This window comes from Hemibagrus wyckioides, linkage group LG26 (assembly GCF_019097595.1).
Source record: "Hemibagrus wyckioides isolate EC202008001 linkage group LG26, SWU_Hwy_1.0, whole genome shotgun sequence".
NCBI classification, from domain to species: domain Eukaryota; kingdom Metazoa; phylum Chordata; class Actinopteri; order Siluriformes; family Bagridae; genus Hemibagrus; species Hemibagrus wyckioides.
The window spans coordinates 18,908,490-18,932,250 of record NC_080735.1 but is presented as its reverse complement, the minus strand read 5'-3'; the positions used below and the strand labels follow the sequence as shown (position 1 = coordinate 18,932,250).

At 44.9% G+C, this 23,761-nt stretch overlaps 2 protein-coding genes across 5 annotated transcripts; both read right to left on the bottom strand.

Annotated features, from left to right (window-relative positions):
- Nucleotides 1–1,631: 1,631 nt before the first annotated feature.
- Nucleotides 1,632–11,885, bottom strand: aftpha (aftiphilin a). 2 transcript variants are annotated; one of them, XM_058380625.1, is made up of 10 exons: nucleotides 11,551–11,885; nucleotides 7,637–9,291; nucleotides 7,244–7,398; nucleotides 6,821–6,947; nucleotides 6,276–6,332; nucleotides 6,067–6,189; nucleotides 5,633–5,693; nucleotides 4,523–4,606; nucleotides 4,212–4,335; nucleotides 1,632–3,822 (listed from the first exon to the last, which is right to left on the bottom strand). In XM_058380625.1, exons 2-10 carry the CDS (start codon nucleotides 9,251–9,253, stop codon nucleotides 3,651–3,653), a joined length of 2,520 nt encoding a protein of 839 aa, XP_058236608.1. In that variant the 5' UTR covers nucleotides 9,254–9,291; nucleotides 11,551–11,885; the 3' UTR covers nucleotides 1,632–3,650. The 2 variants fall into 2 exon arrangements, with proteins under 2 accessions (XP_058236608.1, XP_058236609.1); XM_058380626.1 differs by lacking the exon at nucleotides 4,523–4,606 and having other exon boundaries at nucleotides 11,551–11,884.
- Nucleotides 11,886–12,870: 985 nt separating this feature from the next.
- lgalsla (lectin, galactoside-binding-like a) lies at nucleotides 12,871–20,802 on the bottom strand. Of its 3 annotated transcripts, XM_058380753.1 has the most exons (6): nucleotides 20,697–20,802; nucleotides 20,248–20,339; nucleotides 16,589–16,676; nucleotides 16,425–16,513; nucleotides 16,153–16,315; nucleotides 12,871–14,382 (listed from the first exon to the last, which is right to left on the bottom strand). In XM_058380753.1, exons 1-6 carry the CDS (start codon nucleotides 20,760–20,762, stop codon nucleotides 14,239–14,241), a joined length of 642 nt encoding a protein of 213 aa, XP_058236736.1. In that variant the 5' UTR covers nucleotides 20,763–20,802; the 3' UTR covers nucleotides 12,871–14,238. The 3 variants fall into 3 exon arrangements, with proteins under 3 accessions (XP_058236736.1, XP_058236737.1, XP_058236735.1); XM_058380754.1 differs by lacking the exons at nucleotides 20,248–20,339; nucleotides 20,697–20,802 and adding an exon at nucleotides 17,649–17,798 and having other exon boundaries at nucleotides 16,589–17,407; XM_058380752.1 differs by lacking the exons at nucleotides 16,589–16,676; nucleotides 20,248–20,339; nucleotides 20,697–20,802 and adding exons at nucleotides 17,318–17,407; nucleotides 17,649–17,798.
- Nucleotides 20,803–23,761: the final 2,959 nt, after the last annotated feature.

Here is a 23,761-nt window from a genome sequence, read left to right as displayed (position 1 = left end):
CACAAGAGCTGCAGTTTTGGAGATGCTCTGATCCAGTGGTCTAGCCATCACAATTTGGCCCTTCATCAAACTCAAGCTCAAATCCTTACGCTTGTCCATTTTTCACATCAACTTTGAGGACAAAATGTTCACTTGCTGCCTAATACACTATATTGCCAAAAGTATTCGCTCACCTGCCTTGACTCGCATATGAACTTAAGTGACATCCCATTCCTAATCCATAGGGTTCAATATGACGTCGGTCCACCCTTTGCAGCTATAACAGCTTCAACTCTTCTGGGAAGGCTGTCCACAAGGTTTAGGAGTGTGTTTATGGGAATTTTTGACCATTCTTCCAGAAGCGCATTTGTGAGGTCACACACTGATGTTGGACGAGAAGGCCTGGCTCTCAGTCTCCGCTCTAATTCATCCCAAAGGTGTTCTATCGGGTTGAGGTCAGGACTCTGTGCAGGCCAGTCAAGATCATCCACACCAGACTCTGTCATCCATGTCTTTATGGACCTTGCTTTGGTCACTGGTGCACAGTCATGTTGGAAGAGGAAGGGGCCAGCTCCTTCTGCTCCAACTGTTCCCACAAAGTTGGGAGCATGGAATTGTCCAAAATGTCTTGGTATGCTGAAGCATTCAGAGTTCCTTTCACTGGAACTAAGGGGCCAAGCCCAGCTCCTGAAAAACAACCCCACCCCATAATCCCCCCTCCACCAAACTTTACACTTGGCACAATGCAGTCAGACAAGTACCGTTCTCCTGGCAACCGCCAAACCCAGACTCGTCCATCAGATTGCCAGATGGAGAAGCGCGATTCGTCACTCCAGAGAACGCGTCTCCACTGCTCTAGAGTCCAGTGGCGGCGTGCTTTACACCACTGCATCCGACGCTTTGCATTGCACTTGGTGATGTATGGCTTGGATGCAGCTGCTCGGCCATGGAAACCCATTCCATGAAGCTCTCTGCGCACTGTTCTTGAACTAATCTGAAGGCCACATGAAGTTTGGAGGTCTGTAGCGATTGACTCTGCAGAAAGTTGGCGACCTCTTCGCACTATGTGCCTCAGCATCCGCTGACCCCGCTCCGTCAGTTTACGTGGCCTATCACTTCGTGGCTGAGTTGCTGTCGTTCCCAAACACTTCCACGTTCTTATAATACAGCTGACAGTTGACTGTGGAATATTTAGGAGCGAGGAAATTTTACGACTGGATTTGTTGCACAGGTGGCATCCTATCACAGTTCCACACTGGAATTCACTGAGCTCCTGAGAGCGACCCATTCTTTCACAAATGTTTGTAAAAACAGTCTGCACGCCCAGGTTCTTGATTTTATACACCTGTGGCCATGGAAGTGTTTGAAACACCTGATTCTGATTATTTGGATGGGTGAGCGAATACTTTTGGCAATATAGTGTATATCCCACCCACTAACAGGTGCCATGATGAGATCATCAGTCTTATTCACAGCATCTCTCAGTGGTCATAATGTTATGCCTGACCGGTGTATATTATTTATTTATTCCTTTTTTCTAGCGCTGTTAACTCCTTTGCACCCGATTAGTAAGTAACGCAGGCGTTAGCGATCCTGCTTTAGAACTTCAGCACATCCCGGGATCAACAGACAGCACACACAAACGCCACAACTTCTCTTAAATTATTTTAATTCCTTGTGTACACTAAAAGAAAATTTACACACTTAAAGATTTTTTTTTTTGTCCAAAAGAGCCCGAGCATGCTCGATCCAAACTGGAAAGGGGGCGGGGCTCTATCTTTTTTCCCCCCCACACACACACCATCAGTAAGATTGTTTTTCCATAGGAATTTTCCCCGTAACAATCCGTTTTGTACATTTTCCACAGTCTTACTGTACACAGTCACCTACGTGATTTAAGTAGTATAGTAGTAACTTCCATTACAGCTTTACAATGTGCAAAATTCCACACAGAGAGACAGACAGACAGACAGGACGACAAACAGCGGGGGGGGCGAAAACGAAAGAAATTAGGAACAAAATAGAAAGGAGGGACAGCTTTTGTGGACATTTCCCATGATGCTCAGCCAGAGAGAGAGAGAGAGAGCCTTTAAGACGCTAAATGAGAAGACTTTTCGAAGGTATATAATATTGGTCCCTTATTGGCTAAAGTACTTCAAGTCAATCAAGATGATTCCTTCATCACACGGGTCACGGTACAGTGGTTTCACCTTTAAGAGTTTAAAACAACAGCAAGAATAAAAACAGAACCCTCACCACTCTGCTAGAATAAGAGCGCTGGATACAGTGAACATGTTAAACCCCCACCCCAAACAAAACATAGTTCTAAACCTTAATTATACGCATAATTAATTATATTAACTAAAATGATTAAAACCTAAGGCTTTTCAAACTGAATTTATATAAAAAAAAATAATAATAAATCAACCAGCAGAATTTTGCAGGCAGTATGGTTTCAAGTCTATTACATATTTATATATATATATATATATATATATATATCTCACTGATTTCATGTCACTATTTGCCTTCGTTGAAGGACTTTTAACCAGTGTTTCCTCAGCAAAACGATATTTAACAGATTTAACACACACACACACACACACAGAGCTGGAATCATACTGAACCATAAACATAACCTAGAATGGAAAAGAAAGTCTTATCCCTGATTATATACACGCTGAACCTCTACACAGAAGAACACTCAGCTGGAGATATTAGGGATGCACTCATCCCGTACCGAGTGCTGCTGTACGTCCAGGAGGAGACCGGGGTGCTGTCAAACACACTGAAACACGATGGGGAGATATCATTTAACTTGTGACTTGTTAAACAAATATCTGATGCTTTTGAAGGATGAAATTTAAGTAGAACTACCAGGTGGGGTCAAGTAAACTACATCTGAGAGCTGAGGGGGAGGGGCCAGACAGACTACTCCAGAGAGCTGAGGGGGAGGGGCCAGACAGACTGCTCCAGAGAGCTGAGGGGGAGGGGCCAGACAGACTGCTCCAGAGAGCTGAGGGGGAGGGGCCAGACAGACCGCTCCAGAGAGCTGAGGGGGAGGGGCCAGACAGACTGCTCCAGAGAGCTGAGGGGGAGGGGCCAGACAGACTGCTCCAGAGAGCTGAGGGGGAGGGGCCAGACAGACTGCTCCAGAGGGCTGAGAGGGCAGGGCCAGACAGACTGCTCCAGAGAGTTGAGGGGGAGGGGCCAGACAGACTGCTCCAGAAAGCCCAGGGGGCGGGGCCAGGTGTAAATCTCCTGAGAGATAAGAGGGTGGGGCCAAGTGCACTATTCCAGACAGACTGCTCCAGAGAGCTGAGGGGGCGGGGCCAGACAGACTAATGTCAAACAAGATGTGCAGCACAAACTAACTGCATGAACATGTCTGTGTAACACTGGAATTATGAGCAATGGCCAGAAGCTAGCCATCACTGGGTGAACTACAGTGCTGCTGTCTCATGATTATGTCTGTAGCTGACTGATGAAGCTGATGGTGAGTAATGAAGATGAGCACATCCCTAATACAGACTCTTCCTCACCTCTAGATCCTGAACACTGCTCCACTCTCACACTTACAACTTAAACTGACTCCAAGAAGCTGAGCTAAAGTGAACCAAAGACAAAAGACAGTGTGGGGAGAGAGAGATAGAGAGACAGAGATGGAGGGATCAGTCTGGGACAGGAGAGGGGGATATGGAGGAAGAGGAGGAGGGAGGAAGAGGAGTGAGTGTGGAGGGGAACATCAGCACTTTGGCCTGCATGAAGGAGAGATCAGGTAGAGTGGAGATGACACGCCGAGCCTCTTCACTCAGGTTCTCCTCCTTCTGCGTCTGCACCCGCCTGCGCACACACGCACGCACACACACACACACACACACGATATAACCACGTCACAGAAATCACCTCCTCTCATTAACAGTTAACATTCATTGATTTTCTATAAAGTCATAAAAGCAGCTGCAAATCACAGGTTTATATTATTGCACCCATTAGTGTTTCCATAGCAACAGCTCATTCTCAGGTATTCTCTGTATAAACATTAACAGAAGGAGTCTCCAGTCCCAGGGCTCTGTAACATCCAGAGCTAAAACTTTAACTGAGACAAACTGGCTGCTGTCTACACCCAGTGTGTGGTAGAGATGGTGTGTGCTGCCCCCTGCTGTTGGAGCACAATTAGTGCAGAGGGGTGTGTGTGTGTGTGTGTGTGTGTGTGTGTGTGAGATAGAGACCTGGTGGACGTGTTGGTCTTCTCCACAGTGGACATGAGGCGAGCGAAAGCATCCACCACTCTGTTGCTGCCTCCACTCACGTCCAGCTTAGCCTGGGTCAGCTCATACAGCTCGGGGTCTACACCTACACACACACACACACTGAACACTTGTACATGCATGCACACACACATTACTTACACACACAGATTCTACTTCTAATGCAGAGCTGAATTGTTAATGCTGACCATGTGGATGAAAAGGAGTAAAAAATGGCTAGAGGTGAAGTTACGCAAAAAGGCCCCTGACCACACACTGTGACCTCAGCTGACCTGGTATGGAGGTAGTGGAGCTGGAGGGCGACTCGTCCACCGGGCCAAAAAAGTCCAGATTCAGCAGAGACGAACCTCCACTTGCTTCAGTGAGCAGGAGGGAGGGGGAAAGAGAGAGAGAGACAGAGGAAGAGAGAGCAGAGAGAGAGACAGAGGAAGAGAGAGCAGAGAGAGAGACAGAGGAAGAGAGAGAGAGAGAGAGAGAGAGAGACAGAGGAAGAGAGAGCAGAGAGAGAGAGAGAGACAGAGGAAGAGAGAGCAGAGAGAGAGAGCAGAGAGAGAGAGCAGAGAGAGAGACAGAGGAAGAGAGAGCACAGAGAGAGAGGGTGGGAGGGAGTTAGCGACAGAGAGGGGGGAGCAGAGAGGGAGGGAGTTAGAGACAGAGGGAGGGAGAGACAGAGAGGGGGGGGCACAGAGAGAGTAGGTGGAAGGGAGTTAGAGAGAGAGAGAGAACAACAGACAGAGAGAGAGAGAGAGAGAGACCGACAGACAGAGAGATAGACAGGAAAGGGTGCAACAGAGTGGAAAAAAGAGCAAGATAGACAGAAAGGAACAGGAAGAGAGTAACAGAGTGAGAGATGAAGATAGACACAGACAGGAGATAGACACATGCATGTTAGTACAAAAAGAAATAAATTGTTAATATTAAAGACAAACAGCCAAGAACATGAAGTCACCCAAAACTTTACAGTTAATTAGGAATATGCAAATTAAAGACACCCCCAAATGAGTCATGCCACGCCCCCTCCTCTGTATTTTCCACTTTATGACATTAAAGCACTGGCCTTTCTCAGGCTCAGCACCGTATTTTTGTAAGTTTAGGGTGACTTCAGAGACGGTTAATAATGCTGCGTTAGAGGGTTAGGAGCAGATAAGACTGACTTCAGCTGCACAGTATTCTCTAAAACAGCTTCTTAAAGTTTCTCGGTCCAGTTTGTGGATAGTACACGCCACTTGTCTGAGGTCTTAGAGACATGCTCTTTACACTGCTACAGTACAGAATATAGTAGAAAAACCCTGAATTCCTGAGCTTGTTCTGAACACTGTGCAGAACCAAGATGCACCAAACCATCATCATCTTCAACAGAAATGCTGCAGAATGGAACATACCATCCAGAGGGTTTGTAAGGCCACTGCTGCTCCAGTCAAACTGCACCGGTGGGAGGGATTCCTACAGGGGGTGCAGTGGGGGGTGGTTAGAAAATTTTTTTTTTTTTAAATCAGTCCATGTTTCTTCACAATGAGCGTCACACAATGTGGTGTTTCACAGTGGAGGTACGGTGCAAAATATATTATACGGTGTAAAATACAGGTGATATTATTAACTGTTACCTGTATCACTTAAGGGGGAGGAGTCACAGCAAAGTCAACTAGTTTATTTTTGTGATTCTCTATCCAAGATGGCCGCTTCTATAACCGTCCGGTGATCAGATGATCAGGGTCACACGGTCTGTGTGACATCACTGAAGTCTTTGTTTTATGACCTGGCCACGGTTCCAGTTTTGAGTCTAATCACTAGATTTATCATGATTTAATAAACACACCTGTGCTGCGTCAGTGGAGCAGGAGCTCATCTCTGAGGCTACAGAGGGAGACTGCGCTATGGAGGCGATCATCTCAGCAGCAGAGACGGGCTTCACTGGCTCTTTAGTGGGTTCCAGCATTCCCTACAGAAAGAGAGAGAGAGAGAGATGAGAAAGATACAGAAGATCTATAGGAAAGTGGTCATCTCGATTTTGGAAATATTTCTCACCAGACTGGCTGCATACATGGGTACAATAACGGGCTGCTTCTTCTGACCTGTGAACAGCTGTGCGAAGGAGAGAGAGAGAGAGAGAGAGACAGAGAGAGAGAATAGCATTAAATTAACATGTTCAATAAAGTTTGAATTAAAGACAAAAATGTCACAAAAGGCCTGAATGGGCGTGGCCTAATATTCTAATGAGCACATGACTGACAGCTGTCCGTCTGTGATCTGTAATGTTACTCAGGTGACTACACAATGCCATGTAGTACTCAGTAAGGCATCGTTTTCCTCAGTAAGCCAGTGTTTGCTTGCTGTGCTGCTCAGATGTGAAGAGTTTTGATGAAAGGGACAACACCTGTCATGTGATTAGCATGTTTAGCCCCGCCCACTCTCAGATGAAAGGGGAAGGCATTCTCATGGACTGCGCAGTCATTTCCGATTATTACACACACTTTGTCTTTATTTCTAGGTTTCTTGTGTAGTTAAACACACCCTGTGTATAAGGTCTACATATTCTGTACTCCCGAGTGTTTCGTATGAAACACACTCACTATGTTCCGAGTGTCGATGCCCAGCGAGCAGAGGAGAGTCTTGTTACTGTGTGATCCGCCCCACTGATACCTCAGACCAAAGGCATTGTGGATGTCCTGCAGCTGCAGCCACACACCCTGCACTCCTCTACACAGAGAGAGAGAGAGATTAATACAGCACCAATGGTTACACTGTTACATACTCTAGATGGTACAATATGTACGATCGACAAACGTACCACCTACGCTTTTATTTCTAAATGGTGTTTTCTTAAAACAAAACATCTGGTGATGTTGTGGTTCAGCTCTCTGACCGCAAATCAACGCTCAGACCCACATCTGAGCTGGAGGAGGAAACCAGAGAGCAACAGCTACTGGCAGCAATGGTACACCAGGTCCTGTACAGCTGCAGGAAAACATGTGGTGTGTGGGTGTTGTTCTTACCCACTGACTGGTACTGGGTCTTTCTTTTGTTTTTCTCCTCTTTCACACGGCTCTAGGAAAGCTTTAAGAGGGGGTACGTCCTCCTCGAGATGAGGCATGGAGATCTCCAGAAAACTGGCCAGGAAAAGCTTCTCCAACCTGCTGAGAAGAGACACCTGAGGACAAAAAACATGTGGGTGAAGATGAGAGTCAGAGAGACCGAATGTCTAAATGGAGAAGTACTACAACTTCATGATTAAAAATGTGAAAACAATCCTCCTGTCTGGTCACATTCCTGAAAGAAAAAAAATGTGACCTACTGCCTGGGTCAAATGTCCTGTAGGTTCTGTTCACCATAATACTGTAGACAATCAGGAACAGGATCTAAAATAACACTGATTCAGGTAAACATACCACAGTGCTGTTTTTCCTGCATTCTTCATCACTGCCAGTAGGGGGTGCCGTGACAGGTGGGCTTTCGTGCCAGTCATCTTCGCTCTTCTCTGAAAAGGTCGAGCCCTGGTCCTGACCGAAAGCTGCCCACGATACCCCACCTTCCTCACTCGATCCGCCGAACGCCTGCCACCCTCCATTATCATCAGCATTGCCATCAACGGGTGCTGCAGCAAAGTCAGCAAAACTGTCACTACCCGGAAACTCAGCGGTCTCCGCCCCCTCCTCACCCTCTTGCGCCGTCTTGCCAGGTTGTCCATGCACGTCAAAGTCACCAAACTCATCCTCATCAGCACGCGGATCGTTTTGCCTGACGGACTGTGAAGGTGCGATCGATTCCGAAGGTGCAGACTGTGGTGCTGCCCCCTGCTGGTCAAAATCAGCGAAGCCAGCACCTCCAAAGGAACTGGCATCCCCAAAGTCACCAAAATCTCCAAAGTCCTCGTCATCATCTTCAGCCAGCTGGCTGTGGTCAGCAGGAGTGGCCGTCTCTTCCTGTAGTGGAGGGGAAGGTACCGAACCTGTCGTACTGAAATCCCCAAATTCCTCAAGCGCTTCTGTGGACAGAGGTCGACCGAAAGAGGTCTCCGTTTCGGTCTCGGTTTCAGTGTCATTCCCGGACCCCTTCTCTTCCGTCGGCTCGCTGCTGCTACCTCTCTCATCCATGGAGACAGGGGACACCCTGTTATCCATCCTTTCTTTAACCTCCAAACCATCCTGCTCCACACTGTTCTGCGATGTCCGTCGCCCTGTGCTAACAGACTCAGTAGTAGTATTAGAGTCCTGATGTGCAGGCTCAGTGTCCTGATCCCTTTGTCCATAACTTGTCCCCACATGGAAACCCCCGACTCCGTTGCTAAGGTGATCTGAAGCCTCTGCAAACGAGGCAAACCCTGTTACACAATAGTCCTTGTCATTGTCCACTGCTTTACCAGCTTCATGATTTTCCTCTCTTCGTGGTTGGTTGTCTTGTGCTAGTCTCACGTTATGGTTTGAACTTTCCCAGTTCACAACAGGTTGACTGGGAACATCAGCATTCGAAAAAGCAGCAAAATCCGCAAAATCCTCCTCGTCACTGAGGACTGCGTCGGGACAGCGACCCCCTGAGGGAGCCATTTCCCGGTGTATGTGGTGTGAGGGAGGAGTTCCCTCTGTGCCAAAATTTGCAAAGCCATTCGTGAGAACTTCGCTGCCTCTTCCGTTGCAGTCCACAGCATCGCTACCTGTCCAGGAATTCCCCGGAAAGTCCGAAAAGTTTGTGTAAGTCCCATGTGGATGTTCTGTAACCTTTTTAAGCTCCTCCACGCTAACAGTCCTGCAAGCTAGAGCATCCCCCTGGCCGCCGTTCGGCATCGCCGGTCTATTAAGTCCGACGACTCTGCCGTTACCGATCAACTCCGGGGGAGATGTTGCGTTCAGTGCCTGTAGCTGACCGAACGTCGTGGGTGTCTCAAATTCCGTGAAACTGACGCTGTTGGGAACGCCGGTGAAGTCGCTGAACTCCTCGTCGTCCTCGTCGGCACCGTCCTCCAAGGGCGGAGGAGAGGACGAGTACATGTGGATCACGTCTGGCTCCATGGTGTCTCCACGGTGATCAAGCAGCCAAGACTTTACACCTGGGAATGGAGGGAGAGATTAATGATGACGAACTTATAACAAAGTGAATTAGCAATAACACACTGATACTGAGACTCAAGAAAGCAGAGTGTATAGTACGATGTGACCATATTTACATCAGACATGCAGCTACGTTTTCATTTTGCTCGAGTTAGAACCTGAAACTCCTTATTGAGTTTTGTCAAATCATTGTGCTCCAGCACCAACACCAATTAAAAACAGCTCAGTGACAGTTTCACTCGCTAACAGCATTCAATTAAATTCTGTGTCACCTCCTGAAGTCATCCCGCTGACACCAGCGTGTTGTTCTACAGCGCTCTGGAGCCTATTTATCAACTCGTTCTCGAGCTTAAATTAAATCACCAGGAACCTTTCACCGAGTGCAGACAGATGGACTCGTGCTTTCGGATCGACTGTAATTACGTGATAATGGGGAGATAGAGAGAGAGTCAGAAGTCTGGGCAAACAGGACTCGATCCAGAGAAGCACTCGAGCAAGTGAGGAGCACAACACCAGCTTATTTTATACAGGAAAGCCAGGAGGAAATAAAAAAACTAGGAAGTCATTCTGTAACTGTGAAAACTTTCAGCCTGTATTTATTCTAAAGCACGGGACTGGAAGAAAGAAACCGGCAGCTGTACTTGTTTAATCAGCGGTCACTCCGATCCTGATGACCTTGAGCTGTGAAGTGTGGAGGAGGGGTTTTTACACCTCTGTTGGAGCTGGAACACAATGAGGTGTTGATTCATTCTCTATAACAGCGCCTCGGAGCGTAGTTATCAGCAGGTTATGTTATCAGACTGTCCAGCAGTACGTTATGGTTTCTATAGCAACAGCTCCTTCATAGGGACATGCCTATGAACCTCCAGTTTTCTGGACATGACGGGGTTTAAGCTTTGTGGATTCTCAGCAGCATGACAAGTTGCTTACGAACGTCAAGAGAGAGAAAGGAAGGAGTGTTTACAGCTGCTATAACAAAAGCAGAACAGGAACTCACCTGTTTTAGGAACGCGATAAAATGTAACTAGACATGGACTTTTAAAAAGTTTCACAAATTACTGTGGTATAAGATGAAATACACTAGGTTGCCAAAAGTTTTGGGACATCTGCCTTTACATGCACATGAATGTAATATGGAGTTGTCCCGCCCTTTACAGCTATAACAGCTTCAACTCTTCTGGGAAGGCTTTCCACAAGGTTTAGGAGTGTGTTTATGGGAATTTTCGACCATTCCTCTAGAAGCGCATTTGTGAGGTCAGGCACTGATGTTGGATGAGAAGGTCTGGCTCACAGTCTCCGCTCTAATTCATCCCAAAGGTGTTCTATGGGGTTGAGGTCAGGACTCTGTGCAGGACAGTCAAGTTCCTCCACACCAAACTCACTCACTGGAACTAAGGGGCCGAGCCCAACCCCTGAAAAACAACACCTGAACTCAATGATCTGGAGGGGTGTCCAAAAACTTTTGACAATATCTTAATCACTAGGATGAGAAAAGTAGTATAAACACTAACGTCATAAAGCGTTTTATTCCGTTATTACATTGTTATTACACAGCTTTACAGTTTACATATCACTAGCACTGGAAACTCCTTCCCATCCTATTAAAAAAAAATACATTTTAACGGAGCATTAAACGAGCGCGCGCGAGCCCGCGCGGTTACTATAGAAACCGAAACGTACTGGAACGCGTTACAAGCCGGAACTACTTTCCGAAGTGCTGTTGAAGAGAGAACACCATCTGACCAATCAGAAAGCAGGATTCAACCAGCACTACCGACCAACGCACACAAGTCGTATTTATTTATTTACAGTGAAGTTGTTTACCCCTGACGTGTTAAAAATAAACAAACAAGAAGCCTTAATGGTAAAAGAAACAGCAGCTGTCAGTGTTGTTAGCGTTTCTGTTTCGGATTAAACAGGAGACTTTAGGGAAAGCTACACCTGACTAACATCCTGCTCGTGTTTGCTAAAGGGCCCAGCCCTGATCAACAGGATTAACTGAACTTAGCAAAGCTGAACGCCTGAATAGCACAGTGCTAACAAATTAGAAATACTTTTCAGTGTTTAAAAGAAAAATAAACACGTATTTCCATGACAAGCTAGTCAGCGAAACGTTTCGTTCCGTTACACTGGATCTCGAGGCTAATGCTAATGCTAATGCTAGCTAGCTAACTAACAAACCCTCGACACCACTTCTCCTTCTCCTTCAGCTAGTTTCAGCGACACTAAAGGGAAATAAACCAGGCGGTAACACGTACCTTATGGATTCTGGTGCCATCACATCCCCATGGTTCAGGATAAGAAGTTCAATCCAGCTTTTCCCTTTTTAAACAGTTTAGAGATTCAGGACACAGCCGGCTGTTTGGCTAACCGTTAGCCAGGCTAAGCTAGCGCTTCTCTCTCTCTCTCTCTCTCAGCCTCTCTCTCAGACAGTAATTAACTATTCTCTTAGTTAATCATTCCGCATTAAGGTTAATAAACAGTGTCGGTCCAGGAGTCCGCCCTGGCCTGCTCTGTCCACGCCGATCACAGAGCCTTGTGTTGTCCCCAAGAGCAGGAGCTCTGAAACGGGAAGTCTGAGTGATTAAAAAGCCAGCTCGGGATTTACTGCTAACAGCGCGCGCACCAGGAAGTGCCTCGTTAAAGCGCACGTCCTCTTGCGCATGCGCGCCACGTGCCAGGTGCGCGCGCGAGCGGGCGGGCGAGCGGCTGTGCGTTTGAACCGTGAGGATTTATAAACAAACGACGTGTGATATAAATAAACAAACAAACAAATTAATAAATAAAACGAGGTGAATAAAGTAATAATGACGACCTGGGATGGGAATGAGATAACGGAGACACGCGCACGAGATAATGACGGTGTGGGGATTAGTCATGAAGATGAGACAATCATAACAATCTAATAAATATGAATATTTTCGATTTTCCATTCAGACTCCTAGACTCCCAGTGAACAATAATGTGACGGATCTCATTTTAACAGCTGTCATCTTTTGCTGATGAATTGTTACATTGTTGTTTTGTGTGTGTTTGGTTGACATTATGATTGATTGATTGATTGATTGATTGATTCAGCAATGCGTTTTCTACTTTATTTTCTTCAATAACCCATATACTGGAAATTAAAAGGAAATAATATATATATATAAAAAAAGTTACTATTTGTAAGATAAGAAATTTATTCATTTAAATCTTAATTTTAATTTTTAAGATAAGAAATTTATTAATATTAATTTTATTTAAGATAAGAACTTTATTAATATTAATTTATTAATATCCCTTATTAATATTAAATCAGTACTTTTATAAAACTCTTTTTATTCTGTTTATTCCCCCTGAATGTAATGTACTCAGTGTAATAAAGCAGCAGTTTGGTGTGTCTTCAGTGTCTTAAGGAAGGCATGCGGATGAAGCCTGGAGCAGTAAGATAAGACTGATGACGTCACAACAGGAAGTGGACAGAGACAACAGCGTGTCCGGTGTCTGCTGGATATTCTGCAGGGAAAAGAAACCTGACTTCATGGGCTGGATTTGATGTGTGTGTGATAGTTGAGTCAACACAACTGACCACAGCATCGATGAGAAGGCTTTAATTGATCAGTGATTATAAAACAAACACAAATGTACACAGAAGTATTAAAAAAAATTCTTTACAATGAAATGTCTTCATTTTTTATCAACTCGTACTTCTATATCTGGAATGTCTGACGAAAAAAAACATAACTACTTTATACATTACATTTGTTTAGTTCCATCAACACCTGCTGCTGTGTTCCTGAGCTTCTACTCATAGATCCAGAAAGCTGTGTGTGTGTGTGTGAGAGAGAGAGAGAGAGAGAGAGAGAGAGAGAGCGAGCGAGTGAGCTCTGCTCTGGATGAGTGTATTCCTCAACCTTCAGCGCGCTGTGAAGTCTGTCTGCTTCTGACTCGGACTCATCACGGGGACACTCTCAAGATTCGCTGACCTCCGTATCAGAACGTGCGACTTTCACCACACCAAGCAGACAGATTTAAAGCGGCCATGTGCATCTTCGTTCACGGTGATAGACTGGTTTTCCTGATTGATACTTTAATCACAGTCAGCCTCATAGCTCGAGTGCAAATCAAAACAAACATGTCTGGGCTGCTTGACTACATTCAGGATAAAGCAATGGAACAGATTTAAAGGTGCAGTCTGTAACATCGAAACATGGTTCTCCAGCAGTCGTAAAACTTCAAAGGCACTTGAGGGGAAAATAATAGTGTGCTTTTGTGTAATGGTATAGTTTCTGCTTATTGTTAACATTTCCGGACCAGAAATTAACACGAGTTCATGTAAAAACAGAAAAATAAAGCTCAATGTTTCCATTCCTGTTGTACCTGGTCCTGTGTAAAGGTCACTCACTGCGCCCCCTGCTGGTGTTCCACTGTAGTGTAGGTCAGCACAACAGTCCTGATCTTAATGCTCCCTTCAGATTTAACAAATCTTCACTTTATAAAGAGCTTTTGTTTCCTTCGGAGTTATGTTCATGCTAATGTCTACTCACGCGTCCGTGAGAGCTTTAGCGGCTAGCTACGTTAAATACCAGGTCCTAACGGTTTTTCTTTTTCTCCAGCATGCTAACCTCTACATTCTGATCTTTTTCTTTAGTGTCAACTGTAAGCACTATATTTATATAAACAGAGAAGAAAGAAAAAAGCTAGAGTTACCCGTGCTAGTGTGTGTGTGTGTGTGTGTGTGAAAGCGATTCATATTAACTACAAACGACCACAGCACCACGAGGACGAGGACAATTCCAGTCCTTCCACATTACAGTAAGACTCTGAAGCTGATCTCTTATGATCAAAATTCCTTGTTTGCAGAAACCTTCTCCTTCAGTCCTATAGAGCAGAGGTCCAGCTGTCTCTCTCTCTCTCTCACTCTCTCACACACACACAGTGAGAGAGAGAGACAGAGTCCCAGCTCAGTTGAGTTTGGTGATGCTCAGGCTGCCGTTGATCTGGATGGTGTCGATGGACATCAGCGAGTGCACGCGGTGATAGAAATCGAACAGCGGCTGTCCGTCCACGAGCACACGGAAACTCTGGTGCTCGCAGTGGATCTCCAACTGGAAAGAACACAAGTACCACGATAAAGCATTACAGTTTAAGGACACAGGCCACGTAAGCTGCAGCGAGATACACTATATCACTATACACTAAAAGTTTTGGTACACCCCTCCGAATCATCGAGTACAGGTGTTCCAATCACTTCCATGGCCACAGGTGTATAAAATTCAGCACCTAGGCATGCAGACTGCTTCTACACTCATCTGTGACAGAATGGGTCACTCTCAGGAGCTCAGTGAATCTAAGCGTGGTACCAGTGATAGGGTTCCTCCTGTGTAGAAAGTCCAGTCATGGAACTACTAAATATTCCACTCTCAACTGTTAGTGGTATTATAACAAAGTGGAAGCAACTGGGATCAACAGGAACTCAGTCCACGGAGTGGAAGACCACGTAAAATCACTGGCTGCCAGACTTGATCTTAGAATGTCATCATCTTTACCTTAAAATGTAAAACCCAATATACATAACATTTTAGTTAATATACTATTACGTTGGAACTTAGATTTAACATTTTATAAATTTGTAATCCAACAGAAGTCACCAACTTTCTGCAGAGTCAATCACTACAGACCTCCAAACTTCATGTGGCCTTCAGATTAGCTCAAGAACAATGTGTAGAGAGCTTCATGGAACGCTCATTGGAGCTTTCATGGACAAGGAGCTGCATCCAATCCTTACATCACATGCAAAGCATCAGATGGTGTAAAGCACGCCGCCACTAGACTCCAGCGCAATGGAGACGTGTTGTCTGGAGTGACCAGTCACACTTAGTTTGGCCCCTTAGTTCCAGTCAAAGACATTTTGGACAATTTCATGCTCTTTGTGGGAACAGTTTGGGGATGACCCCTTCCTGTTCCAACATGACTGCACACCAGTGACCAAAGCAAGGTCCATAAAGACATGGATGAGTGAGTTTGGTGTGGAGGAACTTGACTGGCCTGCACAGAGTCCTGACCTCAACCCCATAGAACACCTTTGGGATGAATTAGAGTGGAGACTGAGACCCAGGCCTTCTCGTCCAACATCAGTGCCTGACCTCACAAATGTGCTTCTAGAGGAATGGTCAAAAATTCCCATAAACACACTCCTAAACCTTGTGGAAAGCCTTCCCAGAAGAGTTGAAGCTCTTATAGCTGTAAAGGGGTGGGACATCTCCATATTACATTAATGTGCATGTAAAGGCAGATGTCCCAAAACTTTTGGCAATACAGTATATCTACACCAGGTTCCAGTCCAAAGTGGGCGTGGCTTATGTTATGTTGGAGAACTCCCGTGTAAACATTGGTGAAAAACACTGAAAGCTAACACACAAAGTCAAAGTTAGAAGGTTGATGCCAGGTTAAGGTTGGGTGTCTCAGACAGAGGGCTGTCAATCAACAATATTAGGCCACACCCATTAGGACAGTTTTCATATTGGTGTGATTCAGCTGCTGTTCCACCCACTGCCTGTTACATTAATGACACTTTACATCCCCTCATAGGGTTTGTTTTCTAAACTTTGCAATGCAAATCTTTTGTAAAACCACTCAGATCGGTAAAATCACAAGCACAGGATTCTCCTTTTAAACTCCTGGCAGTGAAGATATGCGAGTATCGACTTTCTACGAGACCTGTGCTCAAGTTCCACACACATCCTTCTCTTAACACACACACACAGCTTGAGAAAATACAATAATGGTGCTTTTGGGAATACATTAAACCACAAGGTGTCATGTATGAAGAGCATTTTATATGAACAGAGAGACGAGAACATCACGAGCGTATATACCCTGAACGGCTGTCCTGCGAGGAAGGGAAAGAAAGGGATGGCCGCCTCCTCCTCGCCCCACGAGCCGGCTACGTGTGCGTTTCTCAGAAGCTGACGATCCTCGAACCTGGCGCTGACCTCCAGGGCCACGTCGTCACACCCACATGTCAGACTGATGTCAAACCTGACGCATCACATCAGATCAGACGCAGTCACGATATCATTCAGGATTTACTCATCAGCACCAGCAGGAGACATTACAGATGCGTGTGTGCTGGTGCTCATGTTCTCACCCATCTGGTTCTGAATCCACGATGCCCATGATGGTGAGTTTCTTCCCAGGTCGCATCCCACCTCGAATACTCCCACAAAATGGCACCGCCTGCCCAGACACATAACACAGAACTTTATCATCATCATCATAATAATAATAATAATAATAATAAAACTTTAATACCTGTTTCAAAGTCTTTACACTGATCAGGTATAACATTATGACCACTGCCAGGTGAAGTGAATAAGACAGTATCTCCTCATCATGGCACCTGTTAGTAGGTGGGATATATTAGGCAGCAAGTCAACATTTTGTCCTCAAAGTTGATGTTAGAAACAGGAAAAATGGACAAGTGTAAGGATTTGAGCTTTGAGTTTGATGAAGGGCCAGATTGTGATGGCTAGACCACTGGATCAGAGCATCTCCAAAACTGCAGCTCTTGTGGGGTGTTCCCAGTCTGCAGTGGTCAGTGTCTATCAAAAGTGGTCTAAGGAAGGAACAGTGGTGAACCGGCGACAGGGTCATGGACGATCAAGGCTCATGTTGGGAGAGATGGCTGGACCGTGTGATCCGATCCAACAGACGAGCTACTGTTGCTCAAATTACTGAAGAAGTTAATGCTGGTTCTGATAGAAAGGGGTCAGAATACACAGTGCAGGACGGGTCAGGGCTGTTTTAGCAGGGACAAACACGATATTAGACAGCTGGTCATAATGTTATGCCTGGTCAGTGTATACAGAACTTCACTCTAATGTGTCCTAGTCTACGGGGTTTTCTTTCAGTAAAGCACTTCAGGCTTGAATTAAAATGGGAGATGAATCAAAGTTCCTGCTTCTTCTTCTCGTGGTTTTCATCATGGAATAAAACACGAAGCGTCTGCTTTTAGCTTCAGCAGGAAGTCTGCTTCATTACCAGGAGCTGTTGTTGTTCATCTTTGCTGGGGGAACCAAAAGCTGGTTCTCCAAAAGAGCTGTTCAGCTTCCTGTTGGGTGTGGAAGACCTCTGAAAGCGAGACAAATCACCAAAATGAATGGAATAATTCTACAGGACCATGAGATGCTGTAACACGCCTTATCTCCAAACACACTAAACTTCTACACTAGTTACCATCACATGACTAGCTGAATCAAAACTAGAACCTGTTTGTAGTTAACACAATAACTAGGAGATGTCGGTAGTGTAACAAGGTCCTGCTGAGAAAACAGATCTAAAGCTGGATCCTCTCCGTGGAGGAAACACTCACCAGGTCCTCGCGCACTCTCAGATCCGCCATCTTGAAGAGAAATTTACAAACTGCTGGAATTTTTTTCCTTTTTTTTTTTGACAGCGGCCGCAGCACGCGCCCGGTATGATCACGTGATCGCAGATCCACGCCACGGAGAGGGAGAAGCGACGAATCGCCGATGAAGCACATGACCGCGTGTGGGCGGGGCTTCGGAATGTTGACGTCGACGTGCTGGCTGTACAATTGTTTAGATTCTTTATGAGGACTTTCTGAAAGATATATCTTTACTTTCCCCTGCCTGTGTACCTAAATCCATGTGTTTGTTGGTGTAACTGTTTTCAGTGATACGTCCATGTTTTTCCCTGATTATGTATGTAATACACCGATCAGCCATAACATTATGACCACCTGCCTAATATTGTGTTGGTCCCCGATTCCACTAGATCCCTGAAAGTGTGCTGTGGGATCTGGCACCAAGATGTTAGCAGCAGATCCTTGAAGTCCTGTAAGTTGTGAGGTGTGGCCTCCACGGATCGGACTTGTCTGTCCAGCACATCCCACACATGCTGGATTGGATTGAGATCTGGGGAATTTGGAGGTCAGGTCAACACCTCAAACTGGTTGTGGTCATCAAATCATTCATGAACCATTTTGGTGCATTATCGTGCTGAAAGAGGCCATGGCCATCGGGGAATACCGGTGTACATGGTCTGTAACAGTGCTTAGGTAGGTGGTATGGGTCAAAGTAACATCCACATGGATGGCAGGCGTCAAGGTTTCCCAGCAGAACATTGTCCAAAGCAGGACACTGCCTCCACCAACTCTCCATCTTCGAATAGTGCATCCTGGTGTCATGTGTTCCCCAGGTAAGTACCCATCCACATGATGTAAAAGAAAACGTGATTCATCAGACCAGGCCACCGTCTTCCATTGCTCTGTGGTCCAGTTCTGATGCTCACGTGCCCATTGTTGGCGCTTTCGGCAGGGCACAGGGGTCAGCATGGGCACCCTGACTGGTCTGCGGCTATGCAGCCCCATACGCAACAAACTGTGATGCACTGTGTATTCTGACACCTTTCTATCAGAACCAGCATTAACCTTTTCAGCAGTCTGAGCAACAGTAGCTCGTCTGTTGGATCGGATCACACGGGCCAGCCTTCAGTCTGTCACCGGTTCACCACTGTTCCTTCCTTGGACCACTTTTGATAGATACTGACCACTGCAGACTGGGAACACCCCACAAGAGCTGCAGTTTTGGAGATGCTCTGATCCAGTGGTCTAGCCATCACAATTTGTCCCTTCATCAAACTCAAAGCTCAAATCCTTACACTTGTCCATTTCTCCTGCTTCTAACACATCAACAAGAAAATTATGGTCCTCCGCAATATATATATATATATATATATATATATATATATATATGATTAAGAAAGATGACCAAAAAAATAAATAAATGAATAGAAAGAAAGAAGAGAGGCACATAAGAAATCCATGATGTATTCCCGATTTATTTTTTACCTCTTTGAATGAATGACCTTCAGGATTAGCCGGTGTTAGCATGACAGTGACACCAGGCTTGGTTCTGTTAGCGTTTCCACACCTGCAATCATTTTAAAGGTTGTTTTTTTTTTTACCCCTTTAGCCCCACAGGTTTAACCTGAGTGAATGTGGACGGCATGGCCAGCAGATGGCGCTGTGACGTCATTCTCCCTGTTCCGTCTACTGAATCTTTACTAAAAGTGCACCAGAACATCTCAAGGCACCATCCATACACTTATTCACACCTGGGGTGATTTTGGGTACCGTGGGGAGTTGGGAGGAAACCTGTGTGCTCTCAGGGAGAAGATGTAGCAACACATGTACAGGAAGTGAGTCCCTAACACTTGTCTCTAAGTTTGACGTAGATTATGTCTGAGGCTACCACCTCAGTGACGAGACCTGTTTTTTTAGTAGAAGAGGTCACTGCTACACTCTTTGAGTGACCTTTAACCCCTCAGAGCGCATGAGGGACAGCACTGCACCATCAGGTGAGTTCATATTACATCTCTGCCAGATGTCCTTCACTCCTCTAGCAGACGTCCTTACCCAGAGTGACTTACATTTTAATCTAATTTTTATACAACTGAGGGTTGAGGGCCTTGCTCAGGGGCCCGGCAGCGGCAGCTTGGTGGAGCTGGGATTGAAACTCACAACCTTCTGATCAGTAGTCCAACACCTTCACCACTCATCTACCACATCATCCTGTCTGTCTGTCTGAATGACAGTCATGGCCCGGAGCCTCGTCAGACTGGTGCTCAGGAATGAGAAAATGAAAACACAGCCATAAAAATCCTCTCACACACCTGAGTGAGGAGCTGCATGACAACAGGTGTCAATGTTTACAGTTTGTTTATGAGATAAGACTTTATTAATGCTGGCAGGAACCTGACATACCACAGCAGTCAGGACCAAAACAAAGACAAGATGGAGGCTGAGATAAAGGAAGGATGGGTGGGAAACTAATACAGCTTTTTTTATTGGCAAATCTTCCTTTTTTACATCCTTTTCCCTCCGGAGCAACTGACCCTCATGTAATTAATAACTCCGGGAGGCGTCGGGGTGAGGGCCGGCCACTGACCTGATACACGCCATGGTTCTTATTACTGAGGGGGTTTTTACAAGACAAACATCCGGATCTTCCTCTTCAGGGCCGTTTATCAGCTTACTGTCCTGATGAAGACACAAAAAACAGAAAAGAAATAAAGACAAGCATTAAGGAAAAATTATACAGGATGTTAAAAAAAGAAAAGAATAAGAGAAATATGATAATACAAAAAGGAGAAGAAAATAAAGGGAAGAAGAAAGGCGTTAGAAGTAACAGCAGAAGTGTGTGTGTGTGTGTGTGTGTGTGTGATGAAGAGTGTGTTCACTGGAGCATGTGGAGTGTGTAAATGGAAACAGTACTTGTTCAGTGAACCCTCACTGTGTGTGTGTGTGTTTGTGTGTGTATGTTTGTGTGTGTATGTGTGTGTATGTTTGTGTGTGTGTGTGTGTGTGTGTTCGTGTGTGTGTGTGTGTCCCACTCACAGGCGTTTCCTCCAAGCCAGAGACAAAGACAATCTGTCCAGCACACACCACACGGCTATCTGTCATCTCTTCCCTATCACACACACACACACACACACACACACGCTCTTTGTTCCTCTCTCAGGCCCGAGTTCAGGCCGGGATATTTAAAACACACCGTAAACAGGCCGGTGCGCGTGGCAACCGTCGCCATGGCAGCGCGACAACAGCCCGCAGCCCCGGTAACTCACTGTTTGCCTTGGCGCTGTGGCACAACACTGGCGTTATGTAACGGGAGCGCGCGGCGCGGACTGGGGCGCGCCACCGGCGACGCGCGCGAGGCGGTGGTTGCTAGGTTACCGTGTTGGAGTTTTCAAAAACGAAGGCAACAAAAACTTCCTCGAAGGAACATCTGTTTAAAAAAAATGAGACAAACGTCCTCGCGGGAGCAAGTTATTAACTCTTTATTCACTCTCTATTCATTCTCTCTTCACTCTCTATTCATTCTCTCTTCACTCTCTATTCACTCTTCACTCCTCTATTCACTCCTCTATTCTCTCTTCACTCTCTATTCATTCTCTCTTCACTCTCTATTCTCTCTTCACTCTCTATTCATTCTCTCTTCACTCTCTATTCACTCTTCACTCCTCTATTCACTCCTCTATTCTCTCTTCACTCTCTATTCATTCTCTCTTCACTCTCTATTCACTCTTCACTCCTCTATTCACTCTCTATTCACTCTTCACTCCTCTATTCACTCCTCTATTCTCTCTTTACTCTCTATTCATTCTCTCTTCACTCTCTATTCATTCTCTCTTCACTCTCTATTCATTCTCTCTTCACTCTCTATTCACTCTTCACTCCTCTATTCACTCCTCTATTCTCTCTTCACTCTCTATTCATTCTCTCTTCACTCTTTATTCACTCTCTATTCATTCTCTCTTCACTCTCTATTCATTCTCTATTCACTCTTCACTCCTCTATTCACTCCTCTATTCTCTCTTCACTCTCTATTCATTCTCTCTTCACTCTCTATTCACTCTTCACTCCTCTATTCACTCCTCTATTCTCTCTTCACTCTCTATTCATTCTCTCTTCACTCTCTATTCACTCTTCACTCCTCTATTCACTCCTCTATTCTCTCTTCACTCTCTATTCATTCTCTCTTCACTCTCTATTCACTCTTCACTCCTCTATTCACTCCTCTATTCTCTCTTCACTCTCTATTCATTCTCTCTTCATTCTCTATTCACTCTTCACTCCTCTATTCACTCCTCTATTCTCTCTTCACTCTCTATTCATTCTCTCTTCACTCTCTATTCACTCTTCACTCCTCTATTCACTCCTCTATTCTCTCTTCACTCTCTATTCATTCTCTCTTCACTCTCTATTCACTCTTCACTCCTCTATTCACTCCTCTATTCTCTCTTCACTCTCTATTCATTCTCTCTTCATTCTCTATTCACTCTTCACTCCTCTATTCACTCCTCTATTCTCTCTTCACTCTCTATTCATTCTCTCTTCACTCTCTATTCACTCTTCACTCCTCTATTCACTCTCTATTCACTCTTCACTCCTCTATTCACTCCTCTATTCTCTCTTCACTCTCTATTCATTCTCTCTTCACTCTCTATTCATTCTCTCTTCACTCTCTATTCATTCTCTCTTCACTCTCTATTCACTCTTCACTCCTCTATTCACTCCTCTATTCTCTCTTCACTCTCTATTCATTCTCTCTTCACTCTTTATTCACTCTCTATTCATTCTCTCTTCACTCTCTATTCATTCTCTATTCACTCTTCACTCCTCTATTCACTCCTCTATTCTCTCTTCACTCTCTATTCATTCTCTCTTCACTCTCTATTCACTCTTCACTCCTCTATTCACTCCTCTATTCTCTCTTCACTCTCTATTCATTCTCTCTTCACTCTCTATTCACTCTTCACTCCTCTATTCACTCCTCTATTCTCTCTTCACTCTCTATTCATTCTCTCTTCATTCTCTATTCACTCTTCACTCCTCTATTCACTCCTCTATTCTCTCTTCACTCTCTATTCATTCTCTCTTCACTCTCTATTCACTCTTCACTCCTCTATTCACTCTCTATTCACTCTTCACTCCTCTATTCACTCCTCTATTCTCTCTTCACTCTCTATTCATTCTCTCTTCACTCTCTATTCATTCTCTCTTCACTCTCTATTCATTCTCTCTTCACTCTCTATTCACTCTTCACTCCTCTATTCACTCCTCTATTCTCTCTTCACTCTCTATTCATTCTCTCTTCACTCTTTATTCACTCTCTATTCATTCTCTCTTCACTCTCTATTCATTCTCTATTCACTCTTCACTCCTCTATTCACTCCTCTATTCTCTCTTCACTCTCTATTCATTCTCTCTTCACTCTCTATTCACTCTTCACTCCTCTATTCACTCCTCTATTCTCTCTTCACTCTCTATTCATTCTCTCTTCACTCTCTATTCATTCTCTCTTCACTCTCTATTCACTCTTCACTCCTCTATTCACTCCTCTATTCTCTCTTCACTCTCTATTCATTCTCTCTTCACTCTCTATTCACTCTTCACTCCTCTATTCACTCCTCTATTCTCTCTTCATTCTCTCTTCACTCTCTATTCACTCTTCACTCCTCTATTCACTCCTCTATTCTCTCTTCATTCTCTCTTCACTCTCTATTCACTCTTCACTCCTCTATTCACTCCTCTATTCTCTCTTCACTCTCTATTCATTCTCTCTTCACTCTCTATTCATTCTCTCTTCACTCTCTATTCACTCTTCACTCCTCTATTCACTCCTCTATTCTCTCTTCACTCTCTATTCATTCTCTCTTCACTCTCTATTCACTCTTCACTCCTCTATTCACTCCTCTATTCTCTCTTCACTCTCTATTCATTCTCTCTTCACTCTCTATTCACTCTTCACTCCTCTATTCACTCCTCTATTCTCTCTTCACTCTCTATTCATTCTCTCTTCACTCTCTATTCACTCTTCACTCCTCTATTCACTCCTCTATTCTCTCTTCATTCTCTCTTCACTCTCTATTCACTCTTCACTCCTCTATTCACTCCTC